At 41.8% G+C, this 23,932-nt stretch overlaps 1 protein-coding gene across 14 annotated transcripts in view; it reads right to left on the bottom strand.

Moving 5' to 3' along the window:
* The window catches only part of PHF20 (PHD finger protein 20), a 150,007-nt gene that overhangs the window by 109,680 nt on the left and 16,395 nt on the right, over window positions 1–23,932 (bottom strand). For all 14 annotated transcript variants that reach the window (XR_014832260.1, XR_014832261.1, XR_014832262.1 and 11 more), the window contains one exon: window positions 17,731–17,845. Coding sequence is in view for 9 of the 14 variants with exons in the window: in XM_021078128.2 (XP_020933787.1) it covers window positions 17,731–17,813 (83 nt within the window). In the remaining 5 variants the exon portion in view is untranslated. The remainder of the gene's footprint in view (window positions 1–17,730; window positions 17,846–23,932) is intronic.

Genomic DNA, 23,932 nt, shown 5'->3' with positions numbered 1-23,932 from the left:
CCTTGCTCAGTGGGTTAACGATCCGGCATTGCCGTGAGCTGTGGTGTAGGTTGCAGACGCGGCTCGGATCCCGCGTTGCTATGGCTCTGGCGTAGGCCAGTGGCTACAGCTCCAATTCGACCCCTAGCCTGGGAACCTCCATATGCCGCGGGAGTGGCCCAAGAAATAGCAAAAAGACAAAAAAAAAAAAAAAAAAGCAAAGTGAATTACAAAAATAAACCAATAACACCCATGTTTCAGATGTCAAAGAGACAAACTCATCCAAGTAAAAAAATTGTCAAACTACAAGAGATAAATGCACAACTGCTGTAGTCATGATGAAAAATCAAATGAGTCAACAAAGAGCTTTCTTCCAAATGCCAAAAAGTATCAAAAACTCACTTATCTAAAATTCAATTTGGGGGAGTTCCTGTCGTGACTCAGAGATAACAAACCAACTAGTATCCATGAGGACAGGGTTTGATCCCCGGCTTCGCTCAGTGGGTTAAAGGATCCAGCGTTGCCATGAGCTGTTGTGTAGGTCACAGATGCGGAGAGGTTCTGGCACTGCTGTGGCTATAGCTCAGATTCGAATCCTAGCCTGGGAACTTACATATGTTGCAGCGCAGCCCTAAAAACACAAAAATAAAATAAATAAATAAATATGGAGTTCCCATCTTGGCACAGCAGAAACGAATCCGACTAGGAACCATGAGGTTTAAAGCCTGGTCTCGCTCAGTGGGTTGGGATCTGGCGTTGCCATGAGCTGTGATATAGGTGGCAGACACGGCAAGGATCTGGTGGTGCTGTAGCGTAGGCCGTTGCCTTCAACTCCAATTGGACCCCTAGTCTGGGACCGTCCATATGCCATGGCTGTGGTCACAAAAAAGACAAAAAAAAAATTTTTTTAAGTAAAATTCAATTTGGAAAGGTCAGATAACAAACTTCATAATAAATTAGGTTATTTTGGTGCCCTTATCTTTTTTGTTTGTTTTTTAAGGGCCACATTCTTGGCATATGGATTTTCCCAGGCTAGGGGTCGAATTAGAGCTGTAGCCACAGGCCTACGCCACTGTCACAGCCCGATCCAAGCCATGCCTGTGACCAACACCACAGAGCTGAAGCCACAGGCCTACGCCACAGTCACGCCCAATCCAAGCCATGTCTGTGACCAACACCACAGCTCACAGCAACTCTGGACCCTTAACCCACTGAGCGAGGCCAGGGATCGAACCTGCGTCCTCATGTATGCTAATCAGATTCATTTCTGCTGAGCCACGATGGGAACTCCTGGTGACCTTACCTTAAGCAACTGGTATAACTGGTTACTAAACCAAGAAGCCATAGCAAGCCAGTGTAGACAATCAAACATAAAGAGACAAGGAAAATAACAAAAATTAGAGAAAGAGAAACTCATCAATTCCACATACATTTTCTGAGTACCTACTCTGGGCCAGGAAATATGCGAGGATTTGGAAACATAGAGTCAACTCTATAAAGGTAACGTGATCAGAACAGCTTGCAGAGGGAAAAAGATTATGTTACAAGGCACACTGGCCCTTTCACTTCCTCAGATGTATACATACCTTTCCATACCCACTCGGCTTCCTTGACCTGAATCACTTCCCCCTGCCCACTCTTTCAGACAACAGCCTTTCCCTCCTACAGCCTCAGAATCCTGACTACACTACAAGTAGCTGCCATCTCTTTCCAACCTGTGACAGTTTCCTGCTTACTTCCTTCATAAATAACATTTACCCTAATCTGTATTATTTCATTTGTTTTCCTGTTTACTTGATTATGTTTATGGCCTGCTTCACTAGAAGATTACAGACACCCTTAAAGACAACTATCTTCTATTCACTGCAATATCCTCAATATCCTCAGGGGGATAAATATGTATCAACACACACAAATAATTGTAATAAAGTATCACAAGTGCAACCCCAAAAGAATACTTAAAGCAGAATAGGGCACAAAGGAGCAAAAGCCTAGTTCAAGGGTAGAGGGGGAAAGGAAGGAGGCTGAGGAAATAGGAGGCTGAGGAAGAAGGAAGGGCTGAGATAATTCTAGTGAAAAGGAGACACGTGACTCAATTCTGAAAGATGAATAGGCATTTTCCAGATGACCAGGAGGCAGTGAGGCTGAAGAGTGTTTCTGGGAGAGGGTACAATATGAGTAAATCAGCAGAAGTACATAGGAAGGGAAGCACAAAAGAAGATAAGGAAGTAAAAGAAACTGAAGGTGAGGAAAGAAATAGCAATTCCGTGCAGAGAGCTGTGCAGGAACCTTATAGATTCTGTACCTATGTACAGATGGGCAGCTGAGCCCTAAATGACTTTTTTCCCAATAGTAAACCAGGACTATGGGTGTTAGTGAACACAAAGCTGGTGGTCCACAAGGTCTCTGAGGAATATTTTATTGTGTTTTTCAATAATCTGGACCATCTTTATCAGAGCTTCCTAGCTGAGGTGCTACAAATGGATTAAAAGTTAGGAATGACATGAAAAAGGCTGAGATGCACTTATCAAGATGACCACCACAGGACCTCCCAATGTGGCAAGATGGGATCAGCAGTGTCTTGGGAGCCATTGAGAAATGGGTTCATTCCCCGGCCTGCCAAAGTGGGTTAGGGATCCAGTACTGCTGCAGCTGCGGCTTAGGTTGTGACTGTGGCTCCAATCCCTGGCCCAGGAGCTCCATGTGCCGAGGGGCAGACAAAAATGACAAAAAAAAAAAAAAAAGACCACAATATAATCAAGCGATTCTAAAGAATTTTAGTATATGTGTTTACAATTAACCTGGCATTATATGATCACTCTCAAAAGGTAGTTGCAGTGGTTTTAAAATAGGTCTACAAATTTGACACTTCTTCTTTCAAAAGGTGAAGCCTAATTATCCTCCTCTTGAATGTGGCTCATTTCTAACTAATAGAATGTGGCAGAAGTGACGGTGGAGGACTTCAAGGCTGGGTGATAAAAAGCACTGCTGCAATTCCACTGCTGCATAAACACCCAAAAAAACTGAAAGCAGGGACTAAAACAGATATCTGTGTACTAATGTTCATTAATAGCAGCATTATCCACAACAGCCAAAAAGTGGAAGCAATCCAAGTGTCCATCAACAGATGAATGGATAAACAAAATGTGATACATCCACACAATGGAATATTACCCAGCCCTAAAAAAAGAATGAACTTCTAGTATACCCTATAACATAGATGAATCTTGAAAACATTATACTAATGAAATAAGTAATCACAAAAGGACAAATACTGTATGATATATAAAGTATACAGCAATTCTGTGTGGAGAATTCAAATTTAGGAGTTCCCACAGTGGTGCAGCAGGTTAAGGATGCAGGCAGCATTGTCTCTGTGGCAGCTTGGGTTCAATCCTCAGCCTGGCTCAGTCATAGGTCACAGATGCAGCTCAGTTCCCTGGCCTGGGAAATTCCATATGCCATGGGTGCGGCCAAATAAATAAGTAAATAAAGCAGTCAAATTCATAGAAACAAAAAGTAGGATGGTGGCTGCTAGGAGCTGATGGGGCAAGAATGAGGAGTTACCATTTAATAGGTACAGAGTTTCTGTTTGGAAAGGTGAAAAAGTTCTGACAACACAGGAAATAGAGTCAATATTTTATAACAACTATAAATGCAGCACAGCCTTTAAATACTGTGAATTACCATACTGTACAGCTATAACTTACACAATATTGTACATCAACTATATACTTCTAAGAAGTTAATTAATATAAAATAAAATAAAAAGTTCTGGGATGGGTGATGATAATGGTTACACAACAATATGAATGTACTTAATGTCACTGAACTATACACTTAAAACGGTTAAAATGATAAACTTAATGTATGTATATTTTAACACACAGATACAAACACACAAAGTACGGCTGCTTCTTGAGTTTCCCATTCTGGGGGAAGCTAGGTGCTATGTCACAAGAACATTCTAAATGCCCTACGGGAGAGGTCAACGTGGCAAGAAATTGAAATCTGCAACCAGCACTAACTTAAGACCAACATAAGACCTCAACCCAGAACCTTCCATTAGGCTCCTGAATTCCTGACCAACATGCTGAAAGGATAACAAATGTTTAAAGTTGTTTTAGGCCCACTAAATTTTGAGAAAATATGTTATGCACCAAGAAATAATGCAGTAGCATTTTGCTCCAATGCTACTAAAAGTGGAATCTACAGATAGCATCTAAATTGGAGACACCAGTCTCCATGTTTTTGAGTTTCAGAAACACTGCTCTAAACTACCAGTTAAGCCAACCTACCCTACAGCACCACCAAGGAAAGGAGAGGACTGTGGGAAAGTGAAGCTCACACCAAACAAGAAGGAATAATTGCACTGCATGTCCAGAAAGTCAAAGAACAATTCAGGTCCAACACAGAAATACAATGTTGGCTTGCCTACAGTACATGATCTCAGGTCCTAGGATGGCTTGCTACTCAGGGTCTTGGCTGCTTCTGAGTAAAACAATGTGCCCGGCACTGCACACTGTACACATGCTTAAATTAGAGCAGCCAGACAGTGTTTGGCAGAAATCTATTTGGTCCCCCCACATACACATCAAAAGCACAAACTGAAGAAATGCTATGGGGAACGGGTAGAGGTGGGGGGAAGGCTGGGGGAGGAACAAGAAAAGATAACAATTTCCCTCTGATTTCCCACTCCAACCAGTCAGCATTCATTCACATGGCTATTAATAACCAATGTGTGTGGCTTACTACAGGGGTTATAAACTGCCTTTACACAAGGTATCTCACTGGATCTTCACCACAATCCCATAAGGACTTAAGGAACTGGTATTACCACTACACTTGTTTTACATTCGTGGAAGGGGACACTCAAAGAAAGTTACTAGGAAGAAGTATAACCAAGACAAGTATCCAAATCTTCTGACTCTAAAAACAGTAAAGAGACTTCAGCTCTTAATTTGATTTCACATGCAAACATCCTTGCAGTGACACAGGTCCACAGAGATGTCTTTTAAATTAGCCACCTAAAGGAATCCCATAATTTGCCTCAACCTTCCCCCAGGGGTTGGGCATTCAAGCTGCTTCCAGATTCTTCCCTATATAAACAGCCTGTCTGCAAATATATAGCATTCATTTACTTCAAGAATCAGAGTGTGGGAAGTTCCGTGGTGGTCTAGTGGGTAAGATTCGGCGCTTTCACTGCTATGGCCCAGGTTCAATTCGTGGTCTGGAAACTAAGATTCTACATCAAGCCACTGCATGCCTCAGCTAAAACCAAAAAAAAAAAAAAGAATCAGAGTGTGTCTCTATTCCTGGCTTAGAGCACACACCAGAAGCAAACGACTCCTATGTACAAAAGTGACATTCTAAGCCATCTCCAGCCTTTGCTGGAGAGGGGATGGGGATGGAAATGGTATTTAGTATAAAACAAAGGGCTGACTATTAAGCTGAAGAAAAACTGCTGTCTTGTATGCCTTAACCCTTTGCCTATGCCTTCACCACTTCCATTAATCAACATCTGACACTTCAAACTCAGGAAGCGTCTTGCATTGATCTCTCCTCTCTATACTCATCATTTTTTTTTTTTTTTTTTAGGGCCACACCCATGGCATATGGAGGTTCCCAGGCTAGGGATCTAATCGGAGCTACAGGCACCAGCCTACGCCACAGCCACAGCCACACCAGATCTAAGCCGTGTCTGCAAGCTACACTACAGGTTACAGCAATGCTGGATCCTTAACCCACTGAGCGAGGCCGGGGACTGAACCCGCAACCTCATGGTTCCTAGTCAGATTCGTTTCCGCTGCACCATGATGGGAACTCCTCTATGCTCATCATTTCTCACAGCTGAAAAGTCAGTACATCCAGGTAACCCCTGTGCCTCTCCATCAGTAAAGGAAAAGGGCCTGATACAAAGGAACTCAATAAATGTTTGGAGACTGAGCACAACCACTGTTCTGTTTCTATGAAGGATCTGATCACATCTCTCTAGCTTAAAATCTATCCTTCTAGCCCAGTCTCCCACCACTCCAGATCTGCCTCCTCTCTAGATTCTGAGAAGACACCATGTTCTGTGAACCCTCAATACCTTTTTTTTTTTTTTTGGTCCTTTTAGGGTCTCACCTGAGATATATGGAGGTTCCCAAGCTAGGGGTCGAATTGGAGCTGCAGCTGCCAGCCTACACTACAGCCACAGCAACAGCAGATCCTAGCCATGCCTACAGCCTACACAATGCTGGATCCTTAACCAGTAAGTGAGACCAGGGAGCGAACCCGAATCTTCATGAATACTAGTTGGGTTTGTGACCGAACAGTATTCATGGTTTGATCCCAGCCTGGGAACTTCCGCATGCCGTTGGCACAGCCAAAAAATAAATAAAAGTTATGTACTATAATACAAATGATACCTCAATAAATAATTTTTTAAATAAGAAATTCTACAAAAAAAATTAAAATTTTAAATAAAATAAAATAGCAGTTCCCGCTATGGCACAATGGGATCAATGGCATCTTGGGAGCACTGGGATGCAGGTTCCATCTCCAGTCCAGCACAGTGGGTTAAGGATCTAGCATTGCTACAGCTTCGGCTTAGGTCAAGACTGTGGCTTGGATCTGATCCCAGGCCCGGGAACTCCATATGCTGCAGGGCAGCCAAAAATGAAAACAGAATAAAAAATAAATAGGAGTTCCTGTTGTGGCTCAGCAGAAACGAATATGACTAGTATCTATGAGGACAGAGGTTCCATCCCTGGCCTCACTCAGTGGGTTAAGGATCCGGGCATTGCCTTGAGCTATGGCGAAGGTTCCAGATGCAGCTAGGATCTGGCGCTGCTGTGGTTGTGGAATAGGTCAATGGCTACAGCCCTGATTCGATCCCTAGCCTGGGTACCTCCATATGTGAGAGTGTGGCCCTAAAAAGACCAAAATATATAAATAAATAAATAATTGTAAAATAAATAAATAATTTTAAGAAGTACCATCTTTGTTCTTTTCTTAATTCAATGTCTTATAACTGTAAACTGGCATAAAAATTGTCAAAAATTTTTATAAAAAAATCCAGAACCTGAAGTTCCCTTTTGGTTCAGTGGTAATGAACCCAACTAGTAACCATGAGGACTCAGGTTTGATCCCTGGCCTCAGTGGGTTAAGGATCCAGCCATGAGCTGTGGTGCAGGTTGCAGATGCAGCTTGGATCCTGTGTTGCTTTGGCTATGGCACAGGTCAGCAGCTGCAGCTCTGATTTGACCCCTAGCCTTCAAACTTCTATATGCTGCAGGTACAGCCATTAAAAAAAAAAAAAAAAAAAAATCCAGAACCAAGGAGTTCCCACTGTGGCACAACGGGATCAGCGACATCTCTGGAACAAAGGGATGCAGGTTCAACCTCCAGCCCAGCACAGTGGGTTTAAGGATCAGGACTTATGGTAGCTCCACCAGAGGTTGAAATTGTGGCTCACATCTGATCCCTGGCCTCAGAGCTCCATATACCATAAAGAGGCCAAAAAAGAAAGAAAGAAAAAAATCCAGGACCAGGAGTTCCCTGGTGGTCTGGAGGTTAGGACCTGGTAATTTCACCACTATGGCTAAGTTCAATCACTGGTCTAGGAACTGAGAATCTACATCAAGCTTAGCAGTCAAAAAAAAAAAAAAAAAAAAATCCAGAACCTACTACCGGCTACTGAGTGGAAAAGAGCCTGAGGAGGAAAAGTGGTCGAGAAGAATGTAGGAGACCAGTCAGGTGGCTACTACTGAGTGAGGTTCAGAAGATCCATGATGGAGCTCAGGCCACATCATTAGGATAGAGGAGGCAGCCAGCGTTAGAGTCAGGATAGATTCTATAGGTGAATCTGACAGCTGATGGACTAAATGATGGAGTGGAAGAGAGAAGCCAAGGTGGCCTCAAAGGGCTTTGAAAGGTTCTGCCTGTTGGGTTCTGTGTCACTTGTCTGTTTTTACTTTTCATTCAAAATCATCATCACCGTCATTCAGAATCCAGAAGCAGTGACCCTCAGTAACAAGGGGTACACCTAGAAGCCAGATCTCAGTACCTAATACTATTTTTCAAAAAAAGAAACCAGGACTCCTTGAAAAAATGGGTGATTCTAGGACTAGGGCAGGAAGTACACACAAGATGAGCCAGGGATATTCTGTAGCGCCAGAAATAAGGAAGTATTAAATACAGTTATGATGAAAGGATGTCAAAAGGACACGAAAGCCAAATGAAAGAGCTCCCAATGTAACAATAGGACCAACAAAATAAATAACATAGTACTACTGGATTGTACCAAAGTCTAAAATAAATGTCCATAATGATATAAATAAAATTATCAAAAACAAGGAAAATCTAGAAATCAATATAACCAAAAGCAGCCTAAGGAGATGTGACCACTAAATGTAATGTTATATCTTAGATGGGATCCTGGAAAATAAAAAGGACATTAGAGGAAAATTAAGGATATATAAATATAGACTTTAGTTAATATACCAATATTGGTTCATTAAACATAACAACTGTACCTTACATTTCTACTCTTATTCTTTTCCTTCTATTTCATTCTCACTAATGTACCATGTTAATAGCAGAGGATACTGGGTGTGTCATATATAGGAACTCTATTATCTCTGGAATTTTTCTGCAAATCTAAAGCTACTCTAAAATAAAAAGCTTTTTTTTTTTGGTCTTTTAGGGCCGCACCCCATATAGAGAGGTTCTCAGGCTAGGGGTCAAATCGGAACTGTAGCTGCCTACCTACGCCACAGCCACAGCAATGCCAGATCCAAGCCATGTCTACAACCCACACCACAGCTCATGGCAATGCTGGATCCTTAACCCACTGAGCGAGGCCAGGGATCAAACCTGCATCTTCATGGATGTTAGTCAGATTCATTTCTGCTGAGCTGCGACAGGAATTCCACACTTTGTTGTTTAAATTTTTGACTTTTTTTGGCTGCAACCGCACCACAGCAGTGACCCAGGCCACTGCAGTGACAACACCAAATCCTTAACCTGATGCCCCACAAGAGAACTTTAAATGTTTTAATTTAACTACAACTGATTTACAATACTGTGTTAGTTTCAGGTGTACAGCACAGCAATTCAGTTATATATATATATGTTCTTTTTCAGAATCTTTTCCCTTGTAGATTACTAAAAAATATAATATTGAGTATAGTTCCCTGTGCTATACAGTAGATCCTTGTAGGTTATCTAATTTCTATAAAGTAGTGTGTATATGTTAACCCCAAACTCCTAATTTATCCCTCTCCCCACCCTCATTTCTCTTTTGGTAACCATACACAAATTTTTTTATCTTTGTGAGTCTCTTTCTGTTTTGGTAATAACCTCATTTGCATGTTTGTATAGGTATGGATGTGTGTGTATATTTTAGATTCCACATATAAGCAATATCATGACATTTGTCTCTTTCTGGCTTACTTTATTTTTTTTTTTTTCTGGCTTACTTTACATGTGCGCGCGCGCGCACACACACACACACACCCCAAATCTTATTTTTCCATCATATGCTGATGGACATTTAGGTTGCTTCCATGTCTTGCCTATTATAAGTAGTGCTGCAATGAACACTGGAATGCACCTATCTTTTCAAATTAAAGTTTTCTCCGAATATATGCCCAGGTGTGGGACTGCAGGATCCTATGGTAGCTCTATTTTTAGTTTTTTAAAGAACCTCCATACTGTTCTCAATAGTGGCTGTACCAATTTACATTCTCACCAACAGTGCAGGAGGGTTCCCTTTTCTCCACACCCTTTCTAGCACTAGTTTCGTAGACTTTTTGATGATGGTCATTCTGACCAGTATGAGCTGATACCTCGTTTAGTTTTATTTGCATTTTTCTAATAATTCGCAATGTTGAGCATCTTTTCATGTGCCTTTCAACCATTAAAATAAAAAGTTTATTGAGGAGCTCCTGTCACGGCTCAGAGGAAACAAATCTGACTAGAATCCATCAGGATTCAGGTTCCATCCCTGGCCTCACTCAGTGGGTTAAGGATCTGGCATTGCCATGAGCTGTGGTGTAGGTCACAGACACGGCTTACATCTGGCATTGCTGCAGCTGTGGCGTAGGTAGGCAGCTACAGCTCCAATTCGACCCCTAGCCTGGGAATCTCCATATGCCGAAGGTGCAGCAACATGGATGGAAATAGAGACTCTCATACTAAGTAAGGTCAGTCAGAAAGAAAAAGACAACTACCATATGATATCACTTATATTGGGAATCTAACACACGGCACTAATGAACCTTTCCATAGAAAAGAAACTCAGGGACTTGAAGAACAGACTTGTGGTTGCTGAGGGGGAGGGAGTGGGATGGACTGGAAATTTGGGGTTAACTGATGCAAATTATCGCCTTTGGAATGGACAAGCAATGAGCCCCTGCTGTATCTGGGAACTGGGAACTATATCTAGTCACTTATGATGGAGCATGACAATGTGAGAAAAAGAATGTATATACGTATGTGTGACTGGGTCACCTTGCTGTACAGAACACCATAAAACAGTTATCATGGAAAAAATAAACATCATTTTAAAAAAAGAAAAAATTCATTCACAAATTATTCATAGCAGTGTTATTCTTAACAGCCAAAAAGAGAAAATGATACAAATACCAACTGATGAATGGATAAACAAAATATGGTATACCCATATAATGGAGTATTATTCACCCACGGAAAAGAATGTTGAGCTAAGGACATTATGAAATTCAGATTTTTTAAATCCTTTGTAGGAGAAATGGAAAGAGATTGTGACCAACTTAAACAGAAACAAAGTAGTGGAAACATGCCAAAGAGACAAGAAAGCAACAGATAGAAGGACCTTTTTTCACTGTGTTCAGAGCAAGAACAGGGAAGGCCAAGCCGACTGATCAGGGCAGATGGTGTGCTCCTGTAGGATGACAGGAAGAAGGCAGAAGGTGTCAAAAAAAGTAGCTTCCATTCTATCTACCAAGCATCACTACTAGGACACTGATTAGACAGTCAGCTCATCAATGCAACCATGAAAGTAAAAAGGGCAAGATTACTCCATCTACAGAGTAGAAAATGGGTATGTGCAAAGTTCACCACAGAGTGGTAGGTTCAAAATTAGAATATGGATTCTTATCAATATTCTATAGTCTGTCTGATGAGATAAACAAACTGTTTTGAGAACTGATGATCTCTATGGAAAATCTAAATCTGTATTTTATAAACACCCCTCTCTAAGAAAAAAGAAATCCTAATTCCATGATTTGGGGAGACCATGTAACTTAAGAAAAGCCGACTTGGATGATTTATAAATAAATTCTAGTAAGTCACACAAACCACTGTCAAAAAACAGAACTGTGTTAGGTCTCAAATTCAGCAGTGATTAACCTGGGGCAAATGATTTTACCTCTGAGCATCAGTTCCAAATGGGCTTCCTATGGAGGATTAAATGAGAGAGCACATGTAAAGCAATTAGCATACCTGACACAAAGCAAATCTTTGATAAACGTTAGCTGTTATTGCTCTTATTGATAATTTGACAGAAGAATAATATGTGCAGTTTACAAAAGTGAGAAAAAACGGTTTCTGCTAAAGTAATACAGACAAAATTAATCAAAGATACAGACCTTTCATAAATATGAATGCAGTAACCCAGAAGGATCTACTCTGGGTCACACTGTTGTCTCCATATATTTCCACTGACACTTGGGTTTTGAAAAATACCAAACTCTTTTTATGTCTTTGTTTTCCAAATAAGAGTAAATCCAGAAAATAAGAAGAGCACCGAGAAATGTATCACCAGGGGAAAGGAATCACCTGGGAGGCATGGCAAGCCTTTGAAGTCAGATGGACAGGGTTGTTCAAACCCCAGCTTTACCACTGACCAACTCTGAAATTTGGGAAAAAGGACTTTCGCCTCTGAGCCTTGGTTTCTTCCTTCATTAAACTGAAACAACAAATTCAGTCTGTTGAGAAAGTTAAATGGAGAAGCTGCATATGGAGAGCCTGGCAAAGTCAGTCCTTTACCTAACTGCTTTCTAATTCTGCAATATTAAAAAAAAAATTTTTTCTTAAAAAGAACCTTCCCACACTGCTGGTGGAAATACAAACTGATGTAGCCACTATGGAAAAGAGTATAAAATTTCCTTTAAAAACTAAAATAGAGGAGTTCCCGTCATGGTGCAGTGGTTAATGAATCCGACTAGGAACCATGAGGTTGTGGGTTCAGTCCCTGCCCTTGCTCAGTGGGTTAATGATCCGGCGTTGCCGTGAGCTGTGGTGTAGGTTGCAGATGCAGCTTGGATCCTGAGTTGCTGTGGCTCTGGTGTCGGCCGGTGGCTACAGCTCCCATTCGACCCCTAGCCTGGAAACCTCCATACACCGCGGGAGTGGCCCTAAAAAGACCAAAAAATATATATAATAATAATAATAACAACAACAACTTAGGAGTTCCTGTTGTGGCACAGCAGAAACGAATCCAACTAGGAACCATGAGGTTGTAGGTTCGATCCCTGGCATCGCTCAGTGGGTTAAAGATCCGGCATTGCCATGAGCTGTGGTGTAAGTCACAGACGTGGCTTGGATCCCACATCGCTGTGGCTGTGGCGTAGGCCAGCAGCTGTGGCTCCGATTAGACCCCTAGCCTGGGAACCTCCATATGCCACAGGTGCAGCCCTAAAAAGCAAATAATAATAATTATAATAATAATAACTTGTATGTGGAATCTAAAAAATAATACAAATGATTTGTGAATTCCCATTATGGCACAATGTGTTAAAGATCCCAGACTGCCACAGCTGCAGTTCAGATTCAATCCCTGAACCAGGAACTTCCATATGCCAAGTGTGCAACAACAACCAAAAAAAGGTAAGAACAAGCACAATTTCACACACAAAGAAACAAACTTATGGTTACCAAAGAGAGAGAGGAGGGGACAAACTAGGCATATCAGATTGCACACTTAAACCACTACATATAAAATAGATAAGCAACAAGGATTTACTGTATAGCACAGGCAATTATATTCAATATCTTCTAATAATGGAATATAAACTGCAAAAAAAAAAAAAAACCTGAATCACTATGTTGTACACCTGAAACTAACACAATATTGCAAATCAACTAGACTTCCATTAAAAAATTATTTTTTTCTTTCAGGCTTAAGATGTAAGCAATCAAAATGACCTAGGAAAATGTCTTCTTACAATCATTTGAAACTCAGTTCACAAATTTTATTTAGTATCTATTATATGCCAAGTTCAATTGTGAGGCAGTAGAGATATATCAGTGAACAAAAAAGACAGCCTAACTGTGGCTGCCTTTGAAAATATACCTAACACATCCTTTTTGAATGGCTAGTAACTGACTACAGCTGCAACAGCTTTAGACCCATCACCACTCAGATTTGTTAGTAGTAATACTGGTATTGTAATATTAAAATTATTTTGTGTATAATATAGAATAAAGAAAATAGGTCAATATACTCGTGTGATTAGAAACAAAAATTTTCTTTTTTGGGGGGAGGTTTTCAATATTAAAGAAGGCAAAAATAAAAACAGAAACTACAAAATGTTACATTTAATTAGAAATATGGGAGTTCCCTGATGGCAAAGAAGGTTAATGGTCAATGCTGTGGCTCTGGTTACTGCTGTGACGCAGGTTTGATCCCTAGCCTGGGAAGCAGGAGTAACCAAAATAAAATAAAAAATCAATAAATAGGAAATTTAAAAATGAACTCACAATTTTTCAAAAAACTTATTTCTTGGCTCCACCCACTAAAAATGCCTTAAAGGCAATGTATTGTAGCAGCAATAAACAAACCAGTGCCCAGAGCTTAATTTGTTTTTCTTTCTCTTTCTTTTTTTTTTTTGCTTTTTTAGGGCCACACCCTCGGCAAAATACGGAGGTTCCCAGGCAAGGGGTCGAATCAGAGCTGTAGCTGCTGGCCTACACCACAGCCACAGCAACATCAGATCCAAGCCACATCTACAACCTACACCATAGCTCACGGCAACACCGGATCCTTAACCCACCAAGAGAGGCCAGGGGTCGAACCTGCATCCTCCTGGATCCTAGTCAGATTTGTTTCTGCTGTACCACAACAGGAATTCCCGGAGCTTAATTTCTAAGTACCCCACAACTAAAAGGAACCAAGCCTCCTTGCAGAAATGGATAGGGTCTGGGAGAAGGACATGAACAAAATAAATCTGGGGCTTTTAGTAATGCCAGAAAACAAGAAAATGCTTAAGGACTAATAGGAGTGTGTCGAAAGAACAAAAGAGCTAGTTTAAAAGGCCTCTCACTGACCAAATTTGGGATAATTTCAGCACCAAAAAGAATAATGAATATAACTGACTACAAAGCAACACTGAATAATCTCAGTCCTTAGTGATCTTTAAAAAGAGAAAACAAAATCACTCTTCTTACAGAAGAACATCAGCTAATAAAACACAGACGGAATGACAGAGGTAGAAAATCACTATTCTTTCACTTCCAGTACAACTGATTCAGACAAGGATTATCAATGGATGCTAAAATCATTAAGTAAATGGTATGGGGGAACAGGATACTGATATATTCACTTTAAGATGGTGAGAGACGGCAGTTATTAACTTATCCAAGTGATACATGTAAGAGTGAGTGGGATGCTATGGCTTTATGTGTCCCCCAGTGTGATGCGATATAAAATACACAGCATTAGCATTCAAACATTCTGCAAGACAATGTTTCATCTGAGGTCTAGACTTAACTTCCAGTTTATAAGAAATAGAAAATCCGGGAGTTCCCGTCGTGGCGCAGTGGTTAACGAATCCGACTAGGAACCATGAGGTTGTGGGTTCAGTCCCTGCCCTTGCTCAGTGGGTTAACGATCCGGCGTTGCCGTGAGCTGTGGTGTAGGCTGCAGACGCGGCTCAGATCCCGCGTTGCTGTGGCTCTGGCGTAGGCCGGAGACTACAGCTCCGATTCGACCCCTAGCCTGGGAACCTCCATATGCCGTGGGAGCGGCCCAAGAAATAGCAAAAAGACAAAAAAAAAAAAAAAAAAAAAAAAAAAAAAAAAAAAGAAAAGAAAATCCAAAACACAAGTTACACTTACCATAAGAAAACAATATGACCAACCCAGAATGTGAAATATTCCAGAATGTGAAATATTCTAAAAAACAGTTGTTCAGAGCTCTTAAAAATAATGTCAGAAAAAGGGGAAACTGTAGGGAGGAGAGAAGGATTATCATGGACTAAAAGCAACTAAAGAGACATAAATCTGAATACGTTCTGGATATCAGATATTATGAAACTATTATGAGTTAATGATTACAGGACAATAAGTATATAAAGCCAATGGGATAAATACATTAACCAGTGAATACAGAAGGTAAGTATAGTGTTCACTGTACCATTCTCTCAATTTTTCATTATGTTTGAAAATGTTCATAATAAAAAACTGAAAATCGGCAGTCCCGTCGTGCCTCAGGGGTTAGCTAACCCGACTGGCATACATGAGGACATGGGTTCGATCCCTGGCCTTGCTCAGTGAGTTGGGGATCCCATGTTGCCATGAGCTGTGGTATAGATTGTAGAAGCAGCTGGATCCTGTGTGGCTGTGGCGTAGGCCGGCAGCTGTAGCTCTGATTCAACCCCTAGCCTGGGAACCTCCATATGCCGCAGGTTCGGCCCTTAAAAAAAAAAAAAAAGCTACTCAAGTCGGGAGTTCTCTGGGGCACTCAGGTTAAGGATCCAGTGCTATCACTGCAGCAGGTTGGGCCACAGCTGTGGCAGAGGTTCAATACCTGGCCCAGGAACTTCCACATGTTATGGATATGGCCAAAAATAGGAGAGAAAAAAACAAAAACACTCAAAATGATTCTAACTAGTGTTATTTCTGGATATATAGTAAAAATGTAAAACATGGACAGAAAGGAAACATCCAACTTTAGGAATGCTGGTTGCCTCTAAGGAATGCAGGAGGGGAACTGAAATGGGAAGAGTATAAAATGTACTCAAGACATATGGAAGTTCCCAGGCTAGGGGTCGAATCAAAGCTGCAGCTGCCAGCCTGCACCACAGCCACATCTGCAACCTACACTGCAGCTAGCTTGTGGCAATGCCGGATCCTTTAACCCACTGAGCAAGCAAGGCCAGGGATCGAACCCACATCCTCACGGATACTAGTCAGGTATTTTTATCCCACTGAGCCACAGCAGTAACTCCTTATTTTTTTAAATATAAATAAAACAAAAATGTTAATGTTCAGAGATTCTGAATGACAAGTACATAGATTATTTTATGGTTAGCTGTACTTTTAAACATTTTCTATATATTAATTTTTTCCACAAATTTATCATTTGGGGGGGTTGGTCCGTACCCGTGTTATGCATAAATTCTTGGACCAGGGATCAAACCTATGCCATAGCAGCAACTTGAGCCACTACAGTGACAAGGCTGGTTCCTCAATTCAAGGAGCCACTTTTTTTTTTTAACGGGAAATTTAAAGAGACTTATTTCCCTTGATAAAGCTCCCTTAAAAAATACTGAGGGAAACCAAAAAGGGAAATAATTACAGAAATACAAATAGCCTAAAAACTAGGTGTTCAAAGTGTCACTAATTCTTACATCAACTTTCCCAGCCCCAAAAGGGAGCAGAGACATTTTCTACTCCAGCCATTTCCCATTTCCCCCTCCCCATCCGCTCTTCTTCTTACACACTAGAAACTAGTTAGCCTGTCTAGTCTTTTTCCTTTTTTTTGCTTTTTAGGGCCGCACCCACAGCATGTGGAGGTTCCCAGGCTAGGGGTCGAATTAGAGCTGTAGCTCCAGCCACAGCCACAGCCACAGCAACGCAGACTCTGAGCTGCATTGGCAACCTACACCACAGCTCACGGCAGTGCCAGATCCTTAACCCATTGAGCAAGGCCATGGATCGAACCTCCTCATGGATGCTGTTAACTGCTGAGCCACGACGGGAACTACCTAACCTGTCTATTCTGAGATAAGCCCCAAAAGCACTACACTCTTCTTTCTGAAAACTCAGAAAGATTTGAGTTCTGAAACCTCCACTTTCACCTTAAGCAGTAACAAACGACCAAAATCCAGGATATCCTTAACAACGACCATCATTTTACAGTTTATAAGGCCTTTTACCACATATTCTATTATCTGATTCTCAAAAAAACTCTGAGAGGTCTTTATCACTAGTACCCACATTTATAGATGAAAGTTGCTCAAAGCAGCTAATTACCAGCCAGAGGTCACACGTCAATGACAGAGTTGGGACTACACTCCCTCAGCTTCTCATTCTACTCAGCCCTACAATGTGATGACTAAGTTTCAACAATACAACAACACATGCAGAAAATAGGAGGGGTTGTTCACAACACACAAGATGTTCAGATCTAACCCCTTTTCTTCATTCTTCCATCCCTGATCTTTCTCTCGTCTCTTCTTCCAAACAGGCAGTCAAAAGCAAGACAGCTGCCACAATTAACTCTTCCCTGCCCTGTAACCACTCCTGCTTCTTTTTCCCATACCTCCCTCAGATGAACAGGCTGAAAAGGGGAACAGATAGAAGAGGATGGTCGCCTTGACGCAGGGATCGCAGCACCAAAAAGAAAGGACATCCCCACAGCTCTAGACTTAAGTCTCCTTCCACCTTACAAGAATCAGGGAGCAGGAAAACACTACAGAAAAGCCCAGGCTACCCTCTTTATCAGTGCTGGCAAAAGTCCTTTACAGAAGGGATTTAATTAACAGAAAAATATAAAAGTACCAGTTTTTTAATCGGTCCCGGGCTTCCAACTGGGCTCCCACTTCAAAGCTGATTCCTCGTCTGTTAGGTGGATGCTTTGTCATTTTCAGTCATCAACGGGGCTGCCTTTATTCTCCTGAAAAAGCCAATTAAATATTTATGAAACTTAGGCAAAGTCTGCCCAGAGTGGAGTATCACTCACTACACATAAAAGACAAACAGGCATTATTCAAAACACAAAGCTCCAGGAAAGCCTGTCAGCACTCTTTTTACTCCTGCCCTCGTCCTGACACAGGTGTGCCCTTCACTGGTTCCTTCTTCTCTATTATGTGCATCATGTAGTCTCTGGAAGTGTGAGGAGACCCTCCATCAACACTGCTTACCAAGGATTCACCTATAAGGGGCACCCCTCGGAACTTCAAAAATCAATTGCTCTCAGAGTTAAATTTAGGAGTTCCTACTGTGGCACAGTGGGTTAAGGATCCAACTGCATTGCTTGGGTTGCTCCGGATGCACAGGTTTGATCCTTCGCCCAAGAACTTCCATATGCCATGACTGCAGCCAAAAAAAGAAGAAAAAGACTTTAATCATTTGCTGATGCATTCAACAAATATCTGCTGAGCGATTATTTAGGAAAACAGCTGCAAGACAAAAAGAGAGACAGCTCCTGGCCTCAGGAAGCCTCTGGTCCACCAGGGGAAAGACAAAAATGTAGTCAGTAAACACAAAAATGACTTCACTGCACGCTGTAACTGCTATGAATTTTAAGTGCTACAAAAGAAGCAAACAAGGGCAATGCCAGATCCTTAATCCACTGTACCGGGTCAGGGATTGAACCCAAGCCACAGCAGCAACTTAAGTCACTACAGTGACAACCTGGGATCCTTAACTCACTGCTCCACAAGTGAATTCCTTTCTTAGTTCTTTTTTTTTTTTTTTTTTTTTTTTTTTTGGTCTTTTTGTCTTTTTTAGGGCCACATCCACCATATGGAGGTTCCCAGGCTAGGGGTGGAACTGGAGATGCAGCTGCCAGCCTAAGCCACAGCCACAGCAATGTGGGATCTGCGCCACATCTGTGACCTATACCACAGCTCACAACAACCTGGATCCTTAAGCCACTGAGTGAGGCCAGGGATCAAACCTGAGTCCTTGAGGATGCTAGTTGGGTTCACTAACCGCTGAGCCACAACGGGAACTCCCCTAATTCAAGCCTTTTGGTACTAGCATTGTTGGTCATTTTTCTTCTTCTTCTTCTTTTTTTTTTTGGCTTTTGTCTTTTTAGGGCTGTACCCGTGGCATATGGAGGTTCCCAGGCTAGGGGTCTAATCGGAGCTACAGCTGCTGGCCTACACCACAGTCACAGCAATGCCAGATCTGAGCCGTGTCTTTAACCTGCACCACAGCTCACAGCAACACCAGACCCTTAACCCACTGAGCGAGGCCAGGGATTGAACCTGCATCCTCTTGGATGCTAGTCAGATCTGTTTCCCCTGAGCCACAATGGTAATTCCTCTCCCACTAAATTTTGGATCTCAACAGCCTACAATGCCCAAGAAATGCCAGAGCCCTGCCAGGGCAATATCAGCCTCATACCAGAACAATCTTTGCAATGGAAGAATGAGAGGAGTATCTTCATATCTAATGTGTAATACCATCAAATTTTAGGACGAATTTCCTTGTAATATATCACAGCTCACATTAAAACCCATGTGCATTAGGGTGTGAGTAGGAGGGATTCAAGGAGTTTGGGGTTAATAGATGCAAACTATTACATTTAGAATGGATAAACAATAAAGTCCTACTGTATAGCACAGGGAACCATGTCCAATCTCCTAGCATAGACAATGATGAAAAATAATACAAAAGAAGAATGTACGGAGTTCCCTTTGTGGTGCAGTGGTTAACAAATGCAACTAGGAACCATGAGGTTTCGGGTTCAATCCCTGGCCTTGCTCAGTGGGTTAAGGACCCGGCGTTGCCATGAGCTGTGGTGTAGGTTGCAGATGCAGCTGGGATCCCGCGTTGCTGTGGCTCTGGTGTAGGCCAGCAGCTACAGCTCCAATTAGACCCCTAGCCTGGGAACCTCCATATGCCGCAGGAACGGCCCTAGAAGAGGCAAAAAGACCAAAAAAAAAAAAAAAAGTACATAATACTTTGCTGTATAGAAGAAACTGGCAAATAATAAATGAATTATACTGTAATTAATTTGTTAAATTTTTTTTCTCTTTAGGCTGCACCTGCAGCATATGGAAGTTCCCAGGCTAGGGATCAAATCACAGCTGCAGTTGCCAACCTACACTATAGCCACGGCAATGCCAGATCAGAGCCATGTCTGTAACTTATGCCTCAGCTCGCAACAACGGCAGATCCTTAACCCGCTGAGCAAGGCCGGGGATAAAACCAGTGTCTTCATGACACTAGTCTGGGTTTGCTACTGCTGAGCCACAATGGAAACTCCCCCCAAATTTTTTTAACTAAAAAGACTGGAAGAAAAATAACAGGTTGTGACTGTTCTTTTCCTCTTAAACAGTTTCCTAAAGTCATAGAGTTTTGCACAATGGAAATTTTCCATAAGAAAAAAAACATGTAGGGAGTTCTCCAGTGAAGCAGCAGGTTAAGGATCTGGCATTGTCTCTGCTATAACTTGGGTCATGGCTGTGGTTTGGGTTCAGTCTCTGGCCCAGAAACTTCCACATGGTGCAGGTGCAACCAAAAAAGAAAAAAAAAAGCATGTAATGTAAAGGAACACATTCTGAAGGGCTGATACTGGGGAACACACAAAGCAAATCAAGCTAAGACCAGAATGGTTGACAGTTGTAATTAAGGAAGCTGAAACCTAATAAACTGAAAGTTATGGGTTTTTTTGTTTTTGTTTTTGTTTTCTCATAAAGGCCACGCCTGCGGCATATGTAAGTTCCCAGGCTAGGGGTGTAATTGAAGCTACAGCTGCTGGCCTACAACACAGCCACAGCAATTCGAGATCCGAGCCATGTCTACTACCTACACCACAGTTCACAGCAATGCCAAATCCCCAACCCACTCAGCGAGGCTAGGAATCGAACCAGCAGCATCGTGTGTGCTGTCATGTGTGCTAGTCAGATTCCTTCTGTTTCACTCCACTAGGGAACTCCCTGAAAAGTTATGTTAAGCCAGTGTTCTGATCATAGGGACCCTAAAAAGGAAGTCAGTGCTTTGACTGGCTTTATTTCACACTCTACAAAAAAATAAGGTATCAATTCTGACAAAAGTAAATCCAATCAGTCTTCACTTTGACTTGCCTGAGATATGACCTCAAATTATCTTTTCGACTTCATACATACCAAGTAATTTCAGATTAATAGTTTGGCCTCTCAAATTATATGAAAAGGTGATACCTGACAAGAAGAAAGGCAGAGTGGCACAGACAATTCCCCAAGCATCTAGTATTTGTCAGACTTCATGCAGTGGGACAGCTTTCTTTCATACACATCAAATAACAGAGTTAATGTAACAGGATTAAATGCTTTTAATCCTCAGCCCCACCCGCCTATTAGCTGAATGAAACTGAGTTAGTTACTTAACCCTCTGAATTTGTTCCCTCTCCCTAAAATGGGGAAGATAAAAGTACCTATCTCCAGGCAGTGTGTTGAAGACTAAATGAGATAATCCCTTTAAGGAGCACAGGGCTGATACAAAGTAAGCACTATATAGATTCTATGTATTAACAATTCTATTATCACCAGTGAAGGGGGAGTACCCCAAGGTCTAGTGATTAGGACTCAGAGCTTTCACCACTGCAGTCTGGGTTCAGTCCTTGGTCTGGGAACTGAGATCCCACATCAAGCCTGCTGCATGCCATGGCCAAAAAAACAAGGTTTAAAGTAATTTGATTAAAGTTTAGGTGCTAAGGAAAAGGCCCAGAACAAGAGCCCACATCTGCTTGATTTCTGAATTAATCCTTTCACCACACAACTTCCCTAGGAGGCCTTCCATTAAAATACAGGAGTGTGGGAACAAGGCAATGAATGAAAATGAGCAAATTATTCCCCATGGCTCAAGAAAACCAATTCCTCTTCTTCTTCTTTTTTTTTTTTTTTTTGCGTTTTAGGGCTGCACTCATGGCATATGAAAGTTCTCAGGCTAGGGGTGGAAACAGAGCTACAGCAGGTGGCCTATGCCAGAGCCACAGCAAAGCAGGATCCAAGCCGTGTCTGCAACCTATACCATAGCACACCACAACACCAGATCCCCAACCCACTGAGTAAGGCCAAGGATCGAACCAACATCCTCATGGATACTAGTCGGATTTCCGCTGCACCACAAGAGAAACTCCCAAAACCAATTCTTCCTGAGACTAAATTGTCAAAGGTCTTCCTTATCATGAACTAAAACCTGTTTCACTGTTAACTCTGACCCACTTATTTGAAGCTTCACTCTCTGAAGTCACACAAAACAAGACTAAGGACTAATCTAATCCAGCTTTCATGTCCCATCCCCAATCTTCCCTCCACTCCTCTGGAGTGGCAGAGTTTGTTTTTTGTTTTTGTTTTTAGGGCTGCACCTGTGGCATGTGGAAGTTCCCAGGCTAGGGGTCAAACTGGAGCTGCAGCTGCCAGCCTACACCACAGCCAGGGCAACACAGGACCTGAGCCACGTCTACCTATACCAGAGCTCACCGCAACACCAGATACTTAACTCACTGTGCAAGGCCAGGGATCTGCGTCCTCATGGATACTAGTCAGATTCCTTTTGTTGGCTGGAACTCCTTACATTTAGTTTTAAACACAAGTTTTTCTCAAGATGCAAGACGGTTAAGATTCTGGAGCTTTTAACATCCATTCTTCATCAACAGCAAAAAAACAACCCAGTTGAAAAATGGGTAAAGATCTGAATAGACATTTCTCCAAAGAAGATATACAGATGGCTAACAAGCACATGAAAAAATGTTCGACATCACTGATTAGAGAAATGCAAATCAAAACTACTTATAGGTATCACCTCACACCAGTCAGAATGGCCATCATTAATAAGTCCACAAATAACAAATGTTGGAGAGGGTGTGGAGAAAAGGGAACCCTCCGACACTGTTGGTAAGAATGTAAATTGGTACAAGCACTATGGAAAACAGTATGGAGGTACCTCAGAAAATGAAATATAGAACTACCATATGACCCAGCATATATCCAGACAAAACTTTCCTTGAAAAGGACACATACACCCATATGTTCATTGCAGCACTATTCACAATAGCCAAGACATAGAAACAACTTAAATGTCTACCAACAGATGAAAGAATTAAGAAGATGTGGGGAGTTCCCCTCATGGCGAAGTGGTTAACAAATCCGACTAGGAACCATGAGGTTGAGGGTTCGATCCCTGCCCTTGCTCAGTGGGTTAAGGATCCGGCGTTGCCGTGAGCTGTGGTGTAGGTTGCAGACGAGGCTCGGATCCCGCGTTGCTGTGGCTCTGGCGTAGGCTGGAGACTACAGCTCTGATTCGACCCCTAGCCTGGGAACCTCCATATGCCACAGGAGTGGCCCAAGAAATAGCAAAAAGACAAAATAATAATAATAATAATAATTAATAAATAAATAAAAAGAAAAAAAAGAAAAGCTTTTCTAGAGGCAACTTGGCACCACCTAAAAAAATGCACACACCTGCAACCCAGCAGTCCCATTACCAGTAACTCATCCTACAGATAATTCCCCAAACTACCTGTAAGGATAAACAATGTAGCCTTGCAATTTCTACAGCTAAAATGTCCATCAAAGGAGACCTCGTTAAATGAATTACAGTCATCTGATGGCAATCTGTAGATGCTGATACAGAGTTACCTGCAAGATACACTGTCAAGTAAAAAAGTCACAGTGTAGAGGCATGTGATGGTCCCTTTAATGTAAAGCAACAGATACAAATACAGACGGATTATAGTAAATGCATAAAATTGTTTCTTGGAAGGAATAAAAAAACTGCTTAAGTAGTTCCCTTAATGAGAGGAATAGTATTGTTAGAATTTCCTAACCTTAAGAATATACCTCGGAGTTCCTGGAGTGGCGCAGTGGTTAACGAATCTGACTAGAAACCATGAGGTTGCAGGTTCGATCCCTGCCCTTGCTGAGTAGGTTAAGAATCCAGCGTTGCCATGAGCTGTGGTGTAGGCTGCAGACACAGCTCAGGTCCCACATTGCTGTGGCTCTGGCGTAGGCCAGACCCCTAGCCTGGGAACCTCATATGCCGCAGGAGC

This window comes from Sus scrofa, chromosome 17, assembly GCF_054392235.1.
Source record: "Sus scrofa isolate SSC_HxYL_T2T_F1_AM1 chromosome 17, Sscrofa_HxYL_maternal_Yorkshire_Landrace_v2.0, whole genome shotgun sequence".
Taxonomy (NCBI): domain Eukaryota; kingdom Metazoa; phylum Chordata; class Mammalia; order Artiodactyla; family Suidae; genus Sus; species Sus scrofa.
The sequence above is the reverse complement of the archived record's forward strand: the minus strand, read 5'-3'. Positions and strand labels throughout refer to the sequence as shown.